The sequence below is a fragment of the Belonocnema kinseyi genome, chromosome 2 (assembly GCF_010883055.1).
Source record: "Belonocnema kinseyi isolate 2016_QV_RU_SX_M_011 chromosome 2, B_treatae_v1, whole genome shotgun sequence".
NCBI classification, from domain to species: Eukaryota; Metazoa; Arthropoda; class Insecta; order Hymenoptera; family Cynipidae; genus Belonocnema; species Belonocnema kinseyi.
Window position 1 is genome coordinate 67,062,264 of NC_046658.1, and position 18,583 is coordinate 67,080,846.

The window sequence follows — 18,583 nt, forward strand, 5'->3', positions numbered from 1 at the left end:
ATATATATGTATATATATATATATTCATAAATATAGAAACCCTTACAGCTCGTAACTGAAATATTTGAAAAAAGGGTTCCATACCCATTTTAAACCAAACATTTTAAATATATTTTTGGTTTTAATTTTATCTAAAGAAAGACAGTTAAAAGTACAAAATAATGTACAACAAAATGTCCCGTCCCGAAATCCGAGATGAGTATTCAAATATTTTTCTCATATACTTGGCTAGTCATCCCGAATTTTCAAGACAACTAGTCCATCCCCTTTTCCAAGTCCCCAAATTTTTCTGGATGACTAAACGCAGCCAATGTATGAATAAAAAACAAAGGATACGCTTTTTTTACAAAATCAATATTGAAAAATACCAGTAAAGTTTTTTTTAATAAAGCACAATAAATATTCGTAAAGGATTTATATTTATTATTTTTAAGTTATTAATTATATGAAGAAATAAGTTATCCGCTAGATTTTTTCTGACTAATAAGTTATGTAAGTAAGCAAGTAAGTAGTAAATTAAAAAATATCGTTTTGATATAAATACAATATACATACACAAGTTTCCATAACCAATAAATAATGTAAGCTATAGTTGATGATAAAAAGTTTTAATTATTCGCTTTAAAAGAACTGATACTAATTATAAAATATAGGTGTCTTATTCTGTGGAATCATATATTTTTTATAATATTTTAATTGTATATACTCACAAAAGTAGTAGCAAGAAGAGAACACATACAAGAAATGACGGAACTACAATAAATTATCCCAATCCATTCAATCATTGCTTATGACTTGAAGCTTGTTGCAATTTGAAGCTTCTGATCGCAACCATTTTTGTAGAAAACTTGTATTTAATAATTTGATCAGCAAGATATCGGTATGATTGAAGTAAATAATTATAACAAAATGAACGTTTTAGGAGATTTGACATTTGACAAGCTATCGTTTGTCAGCTACTTTTTTAAAAATGGTAACAAACTGAAAAAGCAAAATTATCTTTCACAGTCCTTTTTTATAATATTTATGGAAAATGTAAAGAGATTTTACAGAAATCAAAATTAATGTACGAAAATTTAATGCACCTTTTACCTATCGTCAGTAACCTAAAAGTTCGGGTGCAGTAATAGAACAGTTGGTTCGCAGTAAACTAAGTGTCCGGATACACTAATTTCACCCCCCCCCCCAAAGCTCCCTAAATTTCTGTATGAAAATTGTTTAAATAATTAATTATGCTTGTAAATTTGTAAAGTATCATAGAAAAGCGTCATCGGAAATATGTTTACAGCTGATTCCGTACAATATTGAGCCTATTCGTTGAATAATACCCAAACTCTGATAAAAATGATTTAAACAAATAAAAAATAGCATTTCTTTAGCTACCCTCTTAGAAATAATTGATTGGAAGTGATTAATAACGATTAAGAGTATCAAAAGTTGAATCGGTTTAAAGTGTTGCTAATTGTATCAATATTGTGCCCAATCGGATTGAATTGAGTAAATGCAATGCGCTCTCTGCAGTTTTCGTTTGTAACACACATGGCGCGCACGTGTTTATTGGTTAGATATTAAATTTTTAGTAATTTAACACAAGTTTTATGTACAAAAAAATATAATGTTTAGGCGGTATACCGAATGAAATGCTAAAAGTATATAGATTAACAAAATGCAAAATTCATTCCGTTTAACGATGACAGAGTAAAAATCCGCTTGTGAATAATTAAAGCAAAATCAAAATGCTGCGGTGAAAACTTTTAACCCCTAACTCAGAATAATGAATACCCAATTGAAAACGATTGGAAACAATATAAAAGGTAGGATGGCGCCAATATTTTCTGAAACTCAAACTAAATAAATTATAGGTAACTCCTTAAATTTTTAGTAGAAAAACTTATCCAATCCTTTTAAGTTTCTTGCAATATAACAATTTTATTTTGGAATTCATCAAAAGAAATGGTTTTCCTTCCATAAGCACATACATTTTTTTATATTCTCTCCTTCCTGAAGCGTTGTTATTAATGTCCACATATTTCCGTAATTTTGATCAAATTTTTTATTTAATAGTCTGAAAAAAAGTTTATTTTTAGTCTTTATATCCATTTGTCATTCTCATAATTCCATCAAATCTTATGTAACCGTATGGACATTTTTCGACATTTCAGCCTATCAAAGAATAAGAGTTAATTTTCAATTTACGAATTATTTTAAACTTTGAGTTTAAAGTGCTAAAATTAAGAAATTATTAATTTTAAATGTAAGCAATTTAGAAACGTGAATTTTAAAATGCTATTTTTGAAGTCTAAATTTTGACTAATTCAAATCAAATCGCAACAAGATTAAAAATGTATATTTTTCATACTTAAATTTCACGTGGCATAATTTTAAATTAAACAAAGATAAAGGCTTCTGAATCCATATTGTACAATTTCAAATGCTTTATTTATAAACAGTTTCTATAAGGCTTGTCATTTTTACATATATTAATGAAAGTTTGAGCTTGAAATCGCTGTTTCAAATATTTTAATTAAATATTTAGAACGCTCAGTGATCAGATAACTTCTACTTCGATTGGTTTAATTTGAAATTCAGTCTTAAATTCTTTAAATAACCAAATTTTCAGCTTCAAAAACTTAAACTTTGAATTTTATTGGCTGGTGTAAAATTTTTTTAACCAGGAAATTATTCCAGATTTTTTCTTCAATTTTAGTGGCTACCTTGAGAGTAATAGAAAAATTGGTTTTACGTCAATCATTAGTGGTAAAAAGGAAGTTATAATTTAAGGATTACCGAATATAATATCACTTTTAATCTTTAATTTTATATAACCCGTGTGGAAATTTGGTCGTAGGTCTAACCAGGGCCAAGCCTGGAAAAACTAGGCCCTGGCCTGGTGATGAAGCCTGGGTCAAGCTAGAATAAAACACTAAATCTGAGCAGGGCCTGGCTCGATAGCCGCGCCTGGCCCAGGTTTCCCCCTAATTCAATATCGATTCCTAGCCATTTTCTTATAGGACTACATTTTTTTATGCAACTATTTATGGAAACACTCCTCGTTGACAATGGGATCTTCATTTTCTCTTAGAATTTTAGGATTTATCATATTATTCTCATTTACAAAAGGCATTTCAATTGCGGGTTCATTTAGTATCTTTTCAGGTTCTGATTCTAACTCGTCGATTGCATCACCATCTACACAAATCAATCACAATACACATACAATCATTTCGTGCTTAATCCTTTTTAATTACATAAGTAATTGTTTACGCCTGCATACATACAATATACTTACGAGATCGTTATTTAGAGGTTAGAATTACGCTAGAGTAATGTCTTATTATAATTTAAAATTAATTTACTCACTTTCGAAATCCACACGCAAGTATGTAATAGTGGTTTTTGCTCGATGTCTCCTGACTCTATAAGGGCCTTTTATTATGTTAGGTATCTTACGACTTAAAAAAATGACACTCTTTTCAGCACACACTACCTATCTAGCCGGGGTTGAGGTCGAGCTATTAAGAAATACAAGCTAGAGCCAGGCTCAAGGCCCCCGGCCTGGCCCAAGCATGGAACCGGGAAGATACCTGGCAATTTCTGCACGGGAACTAATAACAGCTTGACATTTTTATATATAAAATAATACTTTACTTTACTTTATATAATAAAATAATGCTTTACTTTGTTTCATAATATATACTGTTGCAAATTCATATTATTCCGAAGAAGAAAATAACTGTCTTTAAATAATTCCCGCCAGACAAAAGACTGCCATCACGTGGCAAATTCCAAGTACCCGATTCGAAACAATTGGAAATGAAAAATGTTCAATCGTTGCCAATCGTTTTGGCACAATTAAGGAACACGATTCGGAACGTTTGAAATATTAGATATATTGTTTCTTATAGATCTTAGTTGATTACTTCTAGAAGATCATGATAAAACATTAATTTCTCTCAAACCTTATACTAAAACCCTAGATTTGAGTGAGCAAAACATTGCCAATCCTGAAAAACAACTTTTGTTCATTAATTTGATTGTAACGTAAAAAAAATTCTTCAACATTATGCTCACCCGATACCACATGAAAATTATTTCTAGATAGTTTAATCAAAAATACGTGATCTTGTTTGATAAATTTAGAAAGTTGAAAAATTGTGAATTTAAAAATCTCTCATCTAAAACACAAACCTTTAAATAAAAAATCGTGTAATTAAGAAGTTGGTTTGTCCACGGAAACTTTTACTATTATTCTGAAAGTACAATTTTAATTAAACATTTTCGATTTTACATTGATTAAAAACAGTTTTTCTAAATAACTACTCGTAGTAAGAGTTTGCAAGTCTCATAAGTAGGAAAAAATAAGTCTGGAAAGTATAACAACGAGTATTAAAATTTAAGTAATTTAACTACTCTGAAGGATGAAAAAGTCAATAAAATGCAAGTATTATCTTCCTTGCCGACATGACCCCTGTTTATAGACTTTTCTTCTAACATATTAGTAAGACGGCTTGCATCAATTTCTAAAGCTGAATAACAAACTTCTTTCTACTTGAAGTAAAATTTAATTTCAGTTGAAATTAAAAAAAAATGTTTCTACTTGAATTTATAAGCTCATATTAAAAAATTTAGAATAAAAATATGATAAAAATAAATGATCTGAATGTGTTAGTTTTTATGCATTATTTTACGTTGATTATAAACATGAACTTAATATATAGTAAATTTTAATATAAAAGGAACGCTCGTTCCAATAATGTTTACGATTATTTTTTTTTTCAACCTGACATATTAGTCCGCTTTGCATGAAAAACAATGGCAGAGACTTATAGAAAAACATAGGAATAAGAAAAGAAATTACAAAAATTGCTTAATTAGGTATGTACTTTCGGTTTAAAATTAATAGAAATAGAAGGAAATTGATACATATTTTCATTTACAAAATAAAATTTTCATTAAAAAGAATCGCAGACCGCGGAAAGAATTGTTAGAATGTGTGAATGAGATATAGTTAGAAGAGGCATAAGAATCCACAGAAACACGAAAGCCTACACGAAAAAATGCATGGACGTAAAAGAAGTTAGAGAAATATGCCAGGAAAGAAAAGTATGGCGGCAAATAGTTAATAAAAAGAGTGTCAGTAGCAGCGGCGTAGCCAGGATTTTTTCCGAGGGGGCTTGCGTATACGTATAGGCAAAGAGTGGGGAAAAAGGGAATTGAACAATGAAAATACTTAGTTCCGGGGGGTAGGGGACTTGAGCCCCCCCCCCCTCCTCGACCTCGCCGCTGGTCAGTAGAGTGAATGACGTTGAAACAAAATACCTTGGATACTAATGGACCCATGTGGGAAACCTCACATGATGACTTTGTGTGAACCGTCACTTGGGGTGACTGCTAGAGAGATTGATCAGCAACGCGGGTCGGAGCAGTGTAGCGGAACAAACGTGCTATTTAAAAAAATAACATGAGAATTCTGGATCTATCTTAAAATTGTATATCCCTTCCTCATATTACTTTCGTCCCTACCAAATGAGTCACCCCTACCCCGAAGGGGAAATGGCTTAATGGTGTAATAATAATAATAATAATAATAATAATAATAATAATAATAATAATAATAATAATAATAATAATAATAATATTAATAATAGTTTTTTAGTGGAAATTCTAAAATGGAATTACTATTTTCCAACAAATTTAAATCCCTATGATTAATGGGGCTAGATTTATGAGGTTTAATAGGTAATCAAAGCTTATAAAATATCCAGATATAATGCATTTATAATTGAATTATTAAGCATTAATAATTATCCTTAAGTATAATAATTAAATGCAATACAATTTTCCTATAAATTTACAAGTTTTCAAAGTCACATAAATTATGTTTAATGACATGGCCTTAATGATAAATCGTATTCTATGACGTCAGAAATTGCCGACCGCGTCCTTTGATTTTTTACGCCTTTTATTTTATAAACAAATAAAATCTGGCGTTGAAATTTTGGGAAAATATGAGAAATTTTGAATTTGTAATAAGGCACTTCTGTTTGTTCTGGACAACGGCTCTAGATGGACATGAAAAACTTTCAGAAAACAGCTTTTTTTTAACAAATACAAACTCTAAAGGGCCGAATGGCGGTGGACTGATATATTTTATTTCATTGCGCAAAATTCCAATTCGTTATTTTAATTATTAAAAAAAAAGTGGGAAAAAATACATTAAATGGTTGATATTCATAAAGTCTCAGAATACCATTTGCCCTTCAGACTTGGTAACTTTCTGCAGTAGTAGATTCACTTTTACGAAAAATTATAGTTAAGTAGAAATTCCTTGAAGTTTGAACTTGCAAGGTTCTCTTCAATAATAAAATTTTACTTTTTTTTAGGGACAAGAAACCGGCCTCTTTATATACAGGAGTAGCTTCAGTTATTTTCCTTCCTGACGACCTTCTTGAGTTCTTCGATCTTTCGCCTCATTTCCTTCACTCAAACTCATTCCACCTTCTCCGTACTTTCACTTTAATTTTATAGGAATTTGCCAAGATCTGTTTTACGACTTAAGACAATTTCAAAGAAAAAAATCTGTCCCCTTGGTGGGCTCGAAAAGGCTTTTCTTTTTTAGAGGGCAACGATCCCCCCAATTTCATTCGAAATCCGAAAAAAGAAATTACCTAATTTTTGTTTTCGATTTTAACAGGTGCCGGTTTTGACTTGAAGTTTCAAGTAAAGTTAAAGTAAAGTTTCCATGTAAAATGCATGGGGAAAAATCACTTTTTTGAGTTTTTAGAATAATTTTTTAGGGTTTGAAAAATGTGACAGTCCAGTATGGGAGCCTGTAGAGAATTACCCCGGGAGTACCTGAAAACTACCCTTAAAACAAAAAATGTCAATTTTTCATGAAATCGACCTTTTGAACAATGTATTCTCATGTTTTTTTACTTAAAATTGTTAATATTGGTCTAGTGGATACATTTATCATCATTTGTTAATTAATTTTCAATTATCTAAACAAATAGAATTTGTTTAAATAATTTTTTCTCTCGAAAACTCGTTTTCTCCCCTAAAAATGATTACTATTAGTCTAGTAGAATATTTATTAACATTAGTTAATTAATGTTTTATTATTTAAGCAAATGGGATTTGTTTAAAATTTTTTTCGAAATTTCGTTTTTTACTTAAAAATTATTACTGTTGGTCTAGTGGAATATTCATCAGTTATAATTATAAACTAATTAATAATTAATTAATAATAATTAATTTAGCAGTAATATTTAAGTCATAATTTTTATTAAAAAATTTTTTTTAACAAAATTAATAAACAAATGGTGATAAATATTTCACTGGAGAAATATTAGTAATTTTTAATATTAAAATTATATTCAGAAATTCAATTTGTTTAAACAATTGAAAATCAATGAACTAATGTTAATAAATATTCCACCAGACCAATAGTAATAATTTTTAAGAAAAAAAACAACATTTCGAAAAAAATTGTTTAAACAAATCCCACTTATTTAAATAATAAAACATTAATTAACCAATGTTAATCAATATTCTGCTAGACTAATAGTAATAATTTTTAGGGGGAAAAACGAATTTTCGACAAAAAAATTATTTAAACAAATTCCATTTATTTAAATAATTGAAAATTAATGAACCAATGATAATAAATGTATCCACTAGACCAATATTATCTATTTTAAGTAAGAAAATACGAGAATACATTGTTCAAAAGGTCGATTTCATGAAAAATTGACATTTTTGGTTCTAAGGGTAGTTTTCAGGTACTCGCGGGGGTGTGTTAGGGGTGTCAAACCCATATGTCTGATAGATGAAATTCTTCGTTGGATAATTCTCTACAGGCCCCATACTTTTCGTCACATTTCGTTGCCCTCTAGCATGCAAAAAAATTTGCCATGTATTTTTGGGCAACCCTATTGAACATGCCTGAGGAAGGTATCACAGATGTCCCTCGCCGATTTTAACGAACTTGCTACATGTTTTGTAGAGAACCAAAAACTAAGTTACTCGTATTTTTTTATCAGCAGAAAAACACTTTAAGGGGATGAATCACCCCCTCGAATATAGGGGTAAAAAGTAAGTGATTGCTTTACATAGAAGAAAATTATATTCAGGAGCAAAACCGATTGTAAAAATATTTTCACCATAAGTGATGAAAAATACTATTTTTTCAATTTAATTGGAAAATTAGATGCGGTAAGCAGTCCCCAAAAATAATTAAAGTGTTTTAAAAATTTGTAAAACCAGGCAAAATATGAGTAGAAAAATACGACAAAAAATATGTTATACATAATATTGTAAGAGTAATTTGACGTGTCTCTGGAGATTTTTCAAAAATCAAATTTCAGGGGCTATCAAATGTGCATAAAAGTGACATGCGCTTTTATTTAAAAAAAGTTATATACGGGAAGGTTTCGGGATGGGTGAAACCAAATCTGATAACCGAAATTCAAAATGGCGGATAACATTTTTTGAAAATAAGTAGATTTAAAAAAAATGAAACCTCGGCTGCAATAACGTTGTATCAACACATCTTTTGTATTCGTGGACTTCCATGTATATGAGATTTTCTTTAAACTGTTACTCCATTCCGCGGAAGCGCTGCGATCGAAATTTAAAAAATTGAATTCGGAATGGAATTTCAAAATAGTCAAGGTTATTTACTCACACTTACTTCGCATCTATCTCAATCAACCTCGTAAGTCTACATATCTAAATATAATTTAGAATTTTTGAAGGATAAGAATAGAAAATTACATTCGCTTAAGTGTGTCAACGAAAAATTTTAAAATTGAATTCGGCCAATTTCATACATTTAAAAAAATAATTAGATTAGATCATTTACAAATTAGGCTCTTCATATATTGTAAACAAACAAATATAATTTCTCGTCTTTTCATTAAAAGAAAGATAAGAAAAACATTAAATTATGTGTGTAATTGTAATTTAAATGTTTATTTTATAATAAAAATAATTTGAACAGTATTTTTTAGTTCAATTTCTGATCATTATTTATCACTCATTTATTTATTTTATTATTTTTGAATATTATATTTGATATTACCGGTTCTGAATGTTTTACTACAGCCTCTCTAGCCCTTTTATTCTTTCCTGCGTGCCATAATAATAAATTTAATTTTCTTTTTTTACCTATGTTCGAAACTGCAATGTTAAGCTTAGAAAGGTATATTTTCGAAATATATAACCTCGACTATTTTGACATTTGTTTCCCATTTAAATTTTCAAATTTTCGATCCCAGCGCTTCAACGGAATAGAGACCATTTAAAAGAAAAATTTATATACGTAGAACTCCATGGATACAAAATATGTGTTGATGCATACAACGTTATTTAATCCGAAGCTTCAAATGTCTATCTTTCTATTTTTGAGGTCGAAAATCTCTATACTCTTTTGTCATATTTAAATTTTGCAACCTCAAAAATAGAATGATAGATATATTGAAAAAAATCCACTTACTTTCAAAAATTGTTATCCACCATATTTGATTCGCCATTTTGAATTTTGAATTTCTATTAACAGATTTGGGTTCAGCGACCCCGAAAACTCCCCAGATATACATTTTTATTAAAAGCGCATGTCAATTTTATGCTCAAAAACACTTTTTTAGGGGGTAAAAAGGAGGGCCCCATTTCGTTCCAAAAGCAAAAAAAAATTACATGATTATTTTATTTTTATTTTTTTATTTAAACAGGTTCCGGTTTTGACTTGAAGTTTCCCATGTAAAATGCATGGGAAAAATAACTTTTTTGAGTTTTTAGAATAATTTTTTAGGGTTTGGGATAATGTCAAGGAAAAGTATAGATACTCGTAGAGAATGATCCTACGAAGAATTTCATTTATCAGAAATATAGGTTTGACACCCATACCACACGTCCACGAGTCCCTGAAAACTACCCTTAAAAAATGTCAATTCTTAATAAAATCGACCTTTTGATTACTGTATTCTCGTTCTTTTTTTACTTAAAATAATTTATGTAGGTATATTTGAATATCTATCAACATTAGTTTATTAATTTGCGTTAATTGAAACAAATTAAAAAATTCGTTTTTCCCCTAAAATTATTACTATTGGCCTATTGGAATATTTATTAACATGGTTTCATTTATTTTAAATCATTTAATCGAATGGAATTTGTTTAAACAATTTTTCTTTAAAAAATTATTTTGTTATTAATATTATTACTATTTCTTTAGTGAAATGTGTATCAACAGTTGTTAATTAATTTGTAGTTGTTTAAACAAATTCCATTTGAACAATTTGTAAATGTCGCAAGTTGGCCTGAAACACTTTTAGATGAATCATTTCTCTTTGTGACACTTTTTTCGTATCGCGCATAGTTTACTGGAAAATGAAATTTTTATGTTTAAAAAATCATTTTCTTTAGAAAAAACAGAATTATTGGTCAAAAATGGCTAATTAACGAATTCGTACTTTATTTTTAGACCTTAAAAAAGGATACGGACTACACACGGACTACAGACAGGCACTCAGTTTTTATGCAATCTGATGAAGACAAATTTCACATAAAACTAATACCTTCTCATTAGGATGAGAATGTAAAAATCACACAAAAATTCAAAGATTCTCAGGTCAAAAAATATTCCTTAAAATTCGCTTTAAAGTACTTTAAAGTATGTAAGTGCTTTAAGGTATCGAAATTTATTATTGTGAGTTATATTAATTTATAGAATAAACGGTTTCATTATGAAACTTGCGAAATGTCTTTTCTGCCATGATAAAATCTTTTAAAAATCTATTCTTCACAAAAAGTAACACTTTTAAAATCTCAAAATAAATCAACTCTTTCATGTTCAAAATATAAACTAACTTTGTACTGATTCTACAGGTAAAATCTGAACTTGTGATGAAAATTTAAAGGTTAAATTAGAATTTAGAGTTTTTTAACATTTCACGAACATCATTGTATCTGGTCATAATTATGTTCAAGAATCAAGAATTAATAAATTTTTTATTTACATTATATATGAATTATTAGTTATTTGCTTTTGTACATCCTGCACATCATGTGCTTTTTTCTTTTTGACTAGAGCATTAGTATGAAATTTTACACTAGCTTTCAATACGAAAAAATTATGTATCTTATATTAGCTTTTAGAATCATTAAAGTGTCTTTGAATAATTTTTTAGTCCTCACTACTAAGTCTTGTGGTTCATAAATGTCAGGATATGCGCAATACATTTTCAGATCCATCCAATTTTATTTTATTTTTAGATAAACTAAAATAAAAATTCGGAACCAAACTTGAAAATCCAGTTATATTTGACGTAAGCTCATATACAATTTTCCTTTAAGATGAAATATCACATATTGCAATAAATAAAATAGCTACCTACAATTATTACACCATTGATTATTGTTTGAACTACATTGACTTAAATCAGGTGCTGAAACCAAATTTTTATATTCATATCTTTTTTTATTACAATTGCATTTTAAATGCAAAAATTTATCTTTTGAATTATCAGTCTCTTTGGTCAACTTTGCGTACAATCTATACTTCCTATGATTATTATTTAATTCGCTTCGATTTTTGGAATCGGCAGTCATTTTTACAACAGGACTCAAATTTTGACACCCATATTCATATCCTAAACAATTTCTACACCTACAAACATTTACAGTGTTTCCTCCCATGCTGTTCATTCCATTTCTTGATAACTTTTTTCCACATTTCTTATTTAGTGATGTTTCTTTTACGTGTTTTTGATTTCGAGATGAATCAGACTGTTCACTTTGAGAAGATTTACCATCTCTTCCGGATTTGCATCGACTTAGAATGCTCGAAATTTTTTCTTTGCATTTAATTCTCTGTATACAAAATTCACTTGAGCTCTTCCTCTCTAATTTGTAGAAGTATTTTGGGAAACTAAACAAATCATCATATATTTTTATTTTAAAGTAAGTTCTTCCTTCCAGATTAAATTGAAGGCCAATTTTTATTTTAAAAAAGATTTCAGATGAAGCTTGGATTTGAAATTACATTTCAATTTAAAGTTAATATATCTTACCAAACTGGTAAAAAAAGGCTGCACCAGAGGCATGCTAAACATACAGTATTACAAAATGTAAAACACTCCACCATCTCTATGTTTCAATAATTCTCAAATTTTGCATTTTATACTAAACAAATGTTAGGCTTTGATATAAAAATTCATTTTCTTATTTTAACCTGTATCCATGATTTATTAATAACAGTCTGAAGAATATTAATTATCGATCAAAATCGAACTGCCCTAAATAACTAACGTCAGAACTATATACTATTTAGAACACACAAAACAAATATCTATTACGTATTTAATAACCTCTTTTTTTACTATTAAAAACTATGATTGTATATTGAGTATTCTAATATTACTAAAATTACTAAAATTAATTAACTTCGGCGAAATTAAGTTTAAAAAATCGTGATATAGCTTTGCTTTTAAGAAAGAAGAGCCATTTATTTCATTATTGTTGGCGTTTTCGAAAATATGCGATTAGGCAGTCCATCACGAAAAATTATAATTTGCCGTAATTAAGGTTATAACCTCAATTGCGGGCGAATTATGTCATAATACTTTTCGATAATAATTAATTTAACTATTTTCATATCAAATATATTTATATCAAAGAGACTTTGAAGAATTTTAAAATACTTTAAGTGACCTTAGGATTTCTCAATAGATTTTAAACGATTTCAAAAAATTTGAAAGGATTTTAAAAGAATGCAGAAAATGAATGAAAAATTGAAAAAAAAAACCTCAACGAATTTCTGAAAATTCAAGTGATTTTAAGGAATTACTATAGGGACTTGACGGGATTTTAAGATTTTCTTTTAAAGGATTCAAAAACGTTTCAAGATTTACAAGAAATTTCTAAAGATTTTAAGATCATTTTAGTGATTATAAAGATTTGAGAGCTATTAAAGAAGTTATTTAAAAATATTTAAATAAATTTTAAGAGACTTCAAGGGATTAAACTTAATTCAATGATTTAAGGATTTTCAAAATATTTTAAGGAGGATTACTAGGGACTTGGCGGAATCTTAAAGTTTCTTTTTAAAGGATTTAAAAATAATAATAAAAATAGTTCAAAAAGATTTAATGATTTACAAGAGATTTTATAAGATTTTACGATAGTTGTAATGATTTTAAAGAAAGTCAAGTGAGTCATTGAAAAGTTATTATAACAGATGTAATGAGTTTTAGGAGATTTTAAGGTATTGAAAGAAATTGATTGACTTGAGGATTTTCAAGAGATTTTAAGGAGCATAAGAAAATTTAATGGATTTTGGATTTAAATGATTTAAATTAATTTTAGTCAAATTTTACAATATTTTAAATTACTTCAAAGTAGTTGAAGGGAGTTTAAAAAAATTCGGAGGACTTTAAGGTTTTTTAAGAAATCTTACGAGATGCCTAAAAATTCAAGTCATTTCAAGGAACTACTAGAGACTTTACGGAACCTTCAAGTTTCCTTTTAAAGGATTTAAAAATAATTCAAAAATAATTTTTAAAAGTTATATTGTAAGATTTTGAGACAGTTTTAGTGGTGTTAAAGAATTTCAAGCAAGTGTTTTAAAAGTTATTTAAAAAGATTTTAGTGAATTTGAAAAGAATCAAAGATTTTAAGGATTTTTAAGCGATTTAAAGGAATTTAAACAAATTTAAAGGATTTTAAGAGATTTTAATTAATTTAAGTCAATTTCGAGAAACTTCAAAAGATTTTAAATGATTGTAAAGAAGTTGAAGAGATTTAAAAAAAAATCGGAAGACTTTAAGGATTATCAAGCTATCTTACAGGATTTCTAAGAATTCAAGTGATTTTAAGGAATAACTAGGGACTTGACGGAATTTTAAAGTTTATTTGTATAGGATTTAAACATATTTCCATAAGTTTTAGTGATTTTAAAGAAATCTAAGCAATTAATTTAAAAGTCATTTACAAGGACTTTAAGTTGTTTGCAAAAATTCAAAGATTTTCAGGATTGTCAAGAGATTTGAAGGAATTTAAGAATATTTTGAAGATTTTATGCGATTTAGATTAATTTTTATTAGTTTCGAGATACTTCAAAAGATTTTTATAGATTGCGAAGAATTTAAAAGGATTTTAAAAAAAAGTCGGAGAGGTTTAGGGATTTTCAAGAAATCTTATAAGATTTCTAAGAAGGATCACAGTTTTAGACAATTTTTGTTTTCTCAAAGTGCAAAAATAATCTCTTGACATCTTTGAAAAACACACTTTAACGCACTACCAAAATTCAAAATTTTTGACCGCCAACCATCTCAACAATGCAACCTAACCGCAATCACGACACATTATATTTTTACATTCTCATTTCTGAGAATGTAATGTAATCGTCAAAATTTTCGATCTCTGGTTTTTAACGGATCTTTACGTTTCGGCTCTCGCAGAATCCGAAAATCATAAAATTTCATCGGTGTCTGTCTGTATGTCTGTATGTATGGTTACCTGAATTTTGTAGCCACGCTAACTTTTGAAGGATTTGTCCAATCGAGTCCGCATTTGATACACTTCTGAAGTTACGCAAAATAAAGGCTAAGTTCGTTAATCAGATATTTCGAACCAAAATTAAAAAATTGGGCGCATTTTCAAAATTTCAAAATTTTTTTTTGAAATTTTAAAAAATTTTGTGGAAGTTTCTTATAAATGGGTGAAAGACTTGCAAATTATCTAAATAAAATTTTTTATTTTCATGAAAATTAGAAAAGTTATATACTTTTCAAAAATTTGAAAATTTCCAAAAAATATTAAAAAATTATTTTTTTCGTAAACCCAAAAAAATCATTCAAAATTTTCACTGGATACCAAATATATTTCAAAACTTTTCTAGCCGATTTTTTCGATTAGCCCAAAATTAAAAAATTTTTTTTTCTTAATATTATAAAAATTTTTGTCAAAGTTTCATATAGATAGGTAAAAGACTTCCAAATTATCCAAATAAAATTTTTAATTTTGATGAAATTTATAAAAGTTATAAAATTCAAAATTTTCAAAAAATAGAAAAATTAAATTTTTTTCACATCAAAAAATTTCATTTCAAATTTTCACTATATACCAAATATATTTCAAAACTATTCTAGCCGAATTTTTTGATTAGCCCAAATTTACAAAAATTAGATCCTGTATAACCTATCGATTATCGCAATGAGAATGTAATCGTCAGGGCCGTAGGTACTTTGAGAACCTTCTTTGATGACAAATTAAAAAAAAAAGTGTTCAGCTTCACGTAAGAAAAGGGAAAATGATTAAACAACCACAGCAGGGCCCTATTAGGATCAGAAAAAATAAAATGTGATAATTATTTTCCAATATCAGAATAAGCAGTACCAGACCAAGGTGCACAAACAAATGGTAACAGACATTTAATATAAGAGTTTTTAACATAGAATGTAGAAAATTGCGCATTGTGGTCTGTGCAAAAATGTGGAGGGTAATAAATTGTCCAAACCCCACACTTCCCCAATTGCTAACAATAATTAAAGAAATGGCTTTTCTTTCTTAAAAGCAAACTGCTATCTAAACAATGCTTTGCAGTCCACCAACTGGTATGGCCTTATACATTTTGACGTAATCGACAGAGTATGACGTAATGTTAGAATACTCAATAGTGAGCTGCCCTTTTGAAATTTAAAATGAAAATTTCTATATAGTTACTTTTTTAATGCTTCGTAAATTTTTCAAAACTTTTCATATGACATTTTAGTATTTTTAAAAGTAAAAATTCCTTAGACAGTTTATTTTTGGTTTTCTCTTCCGCTGATTTGACATTTCTAAGTGTTATAAGAAAATGAGACCAAATTTTTCATAACAAATGATATTCAGAATTTTGCACTAACTCACCCAGTAGCAAAAAAGGCAAGTAAAACTTAATATTAGGATTTAATAACAAAAATCTGCAACCAATGCTTTGTAATAGAAATTCTACTTTCAAAAAAAGATTTTTCTGTCCTTTTAGACGTAAATTCCGTTAATATTTTTGTATCAAATCTTCGAATAACTTATCCTTAACCTCATATCATTTTGTATGGTAATTAATTTAGCCATTTTTTTACGCTTCACCGTTTAAAGTTCGTTAGAATCATACGAAATAATAAAATTACCATTTTTTAATATAAAATATAGGAAAAAAATTGATCAAGCAGTCATCAAAATCTCTAATTTTCCTTGACCCTCCTGCTTGTGAAATGAAGGCAAATATGGACTCAACGCCTTCGAGATTTAATAATAGAAAACCTTCGAAAATTGATTTTTTTCTGACAATGTTCCACCAGAAACAAAACCAGTTTTGATGCTGAAATCGGCGTTGCATTCACTCTCGTGGTCTTTCGCTCAAACACATACCTATTGGCGTACAGAGCAACAAGAGAAATTGAAAAAATTGAAAAAATCATTGAAGTCAAAGAACTCGGGTTTTTTTAATGCTCAAACTCAATACTCGATACTTAAAAGTGTTACGAAATCCTCATTAGAAGCAACTTTTAAAAGCTCTAATTATCCTCAGATATTAAAGCCTAACCCCTTGCCTTTGGGTTGTAACTCAAATACAGCCCGCTTTTTAAAAAATGTGAACAATTTTTTTTTCTTACAATCGATTTGTTTTTCAGTTTTGTTAGCAAACATTTGAATTTCGTTTAGTTTCTTTACAGACAAGTAACGACAAATCTGCTATCACTTACCGTTGTAGAGTGCTCTGAACTTCTTATAATTCGAGGTCAGCATCCTTTTCGATCATAATCAAACATCTCCGTGAGTTTCTGATTTTCATTTTTACTTTCTTAAGCGATGAAAAGGAAAATAAATTAGCTTTGAATCAAGAAAGTATCACTACGAACAGATGATACAGTTTTTTCAAGATCAAAGAAAATTTATCTTATCTCGATAAAATGCACCTTGAATGACGAAAATCCAATTTCTTCGATCTAGTATGTTTTCATGAAAAAAAACTTTCTCGGATCAAGAAAAAATTTCATTGTCCGCAATCGTAACTTATTGATCTTTACACGCAATAAATCCTGAATCAAAGAGAATGAAAAACTTACAAAGTTCGGTGCTTTTTTTGTTCATTCAAACGATAACATTGACTTCGACATTTACGAATGATATATCAATTATATTTATCCATTAAAATTAAAAATATGAAACCAAATTTAGAGACAAAAATTAAATAAAAATCTAAGTAATAGATCTATTTAGTGGAAATGTTAATTTTTGACAAATATATTTCTGCATGATTCTCTTGAATTATAAACTGATGTGCAAAACCTGTTTACAAGAAAAGTACAGAGGCATTTGTTCGAAGCTTTACCGTGCATAAAACTCAAATAATAATGTAATAATGTAATAATGTTTTTCTCATACAAATTTTAAAAAATGTAGTTTAAATCGAGTGAAGTCTCGAATTTTTTTTTGAGACTTCTAAAAAATGACTAAATTTTAATTAATTTTTTTAAAATTATTGACTGAAATGTTACTTTTTTTTGACTGAAAATTAATCTGTTTGACTATTTTAAATTATCATCAACTCAGGTAACAATGTATTTAAATCTACGTAATTATCCATCATATTTGTTCAGACTAAAATTACTAATCTTTAATATAATTATTTAGGTTAAGAACCTTTGAAAAAGGTACGCTTGTGTACCGAAAAGGAGTTTTTCTATTAAATAAATATCTGAGTTTCGAAGAACAAGTTTTTTTGACTCATATTTATTTTTTCGATTTATGATTGGACCGTAAGACATAAATAATTAAAAATCTACGATTAGAAATCAATAAATATCAACGGTCGTAGAAATGATTGATTTGTTTCATCAAATCATTTTACAATTAACAAGTCAACAACGTTTTGGACAACATGGGTTATTTATCTTACATCCTTGAGAGGTATGGCGCCGTCACAAGACAACAAATTGGAGATTGGTTGCACACCAATAGAAAATTAGTTATTCTTAAGGAACAGCGTACTTTCTTAATTAGGTGTAGAAATAATGCCTTATTTCCAACACATATTCAACAAAATTTAAGTAAATATAATGTAACTAATTTAAATTATAATTTAATCTCAAAATTTCAAAAAACCAAATTCAATTTCCATACAAAATGTCTACGTTTAGAAATTGAAAACATTGTGAAAAATATTCAAAAATTAGGTCAGTTTTCAAATTACTTACAATACTGTTTCTCAAGAGTTATATCTGATGACTCTTTAAACAAGTTTTTTGATTCAAAAGATTTAAGTCTTCGTAATCTAAAATACTCAAAACGTGATGCGTGTATAAAAAAATTTGACTTATTAAAAAACAGGTATTTAGTTTCTAATATAGAGATTACTAATTTCAGATTAAACAAATGTTTTAAGAATTTATCAACAGTTGAAATCCCTGATGATGTTGCTGAAGTTTTAGCATAAGGTAACAATTTTGGAGTTCCTTTGAATGTTAATAGAATTCCTATCAATAGTTTAGTTGCTAATATTGAAAATTCTATCAAAAATATTAAAGAAGAAGATTTAAAA

At 28.1% G+C, this 18,583-nt stretch overlaps 2 protein-coding genes across 3 annotated transcripts in view; both read right to left on the reverse strand.

Annotated features, from left to right (window-relative positions):
* LOC117167555 overlaps positions 1-906 on the reverse strand; it is a 7,444-nt gene extending 6,538 nt beyond the window's left edge. For both annotated transcript variants that reach the window (XR_004466408.1, XM_033352578.1), the window contains exon 1: positions 711-906. Coding sequence is in view for 1 of the 2 variants with exons in the window: in XM_033352578.1 (XP_033208469.1) it covers positions 711-785 (75 nt within the window). In the remaining variant the exon portion in view is untranslated. The remainder of the gene's footprint in view (positions 1-710) is intronic.
* A 10,425-nt stretch (positions 907-11,331) lies between these two features.
* Positions 11,332-12,244, reverse strand: LOC117167811. Its single transcript, XM_033353012.1, has 2 exons — positions 12,072-12,244; positions 11,332-11,929 (listed from the first exon to the last, which is right to left on the reverse strand). Exons 1-2 carry the CDS (start codon positions 12,143-12,145, stop codon positions 11,389-11,391), a joined length of 615 nt encoding a protein of 204 aa, XP_033208903.1. The 5' UTR covers positions 12,146-12,244; the 3' UTR covers positions 11,332-11,388.
* Positions 12,245-18,583: the final 6,339 nt, after the last annotated feature.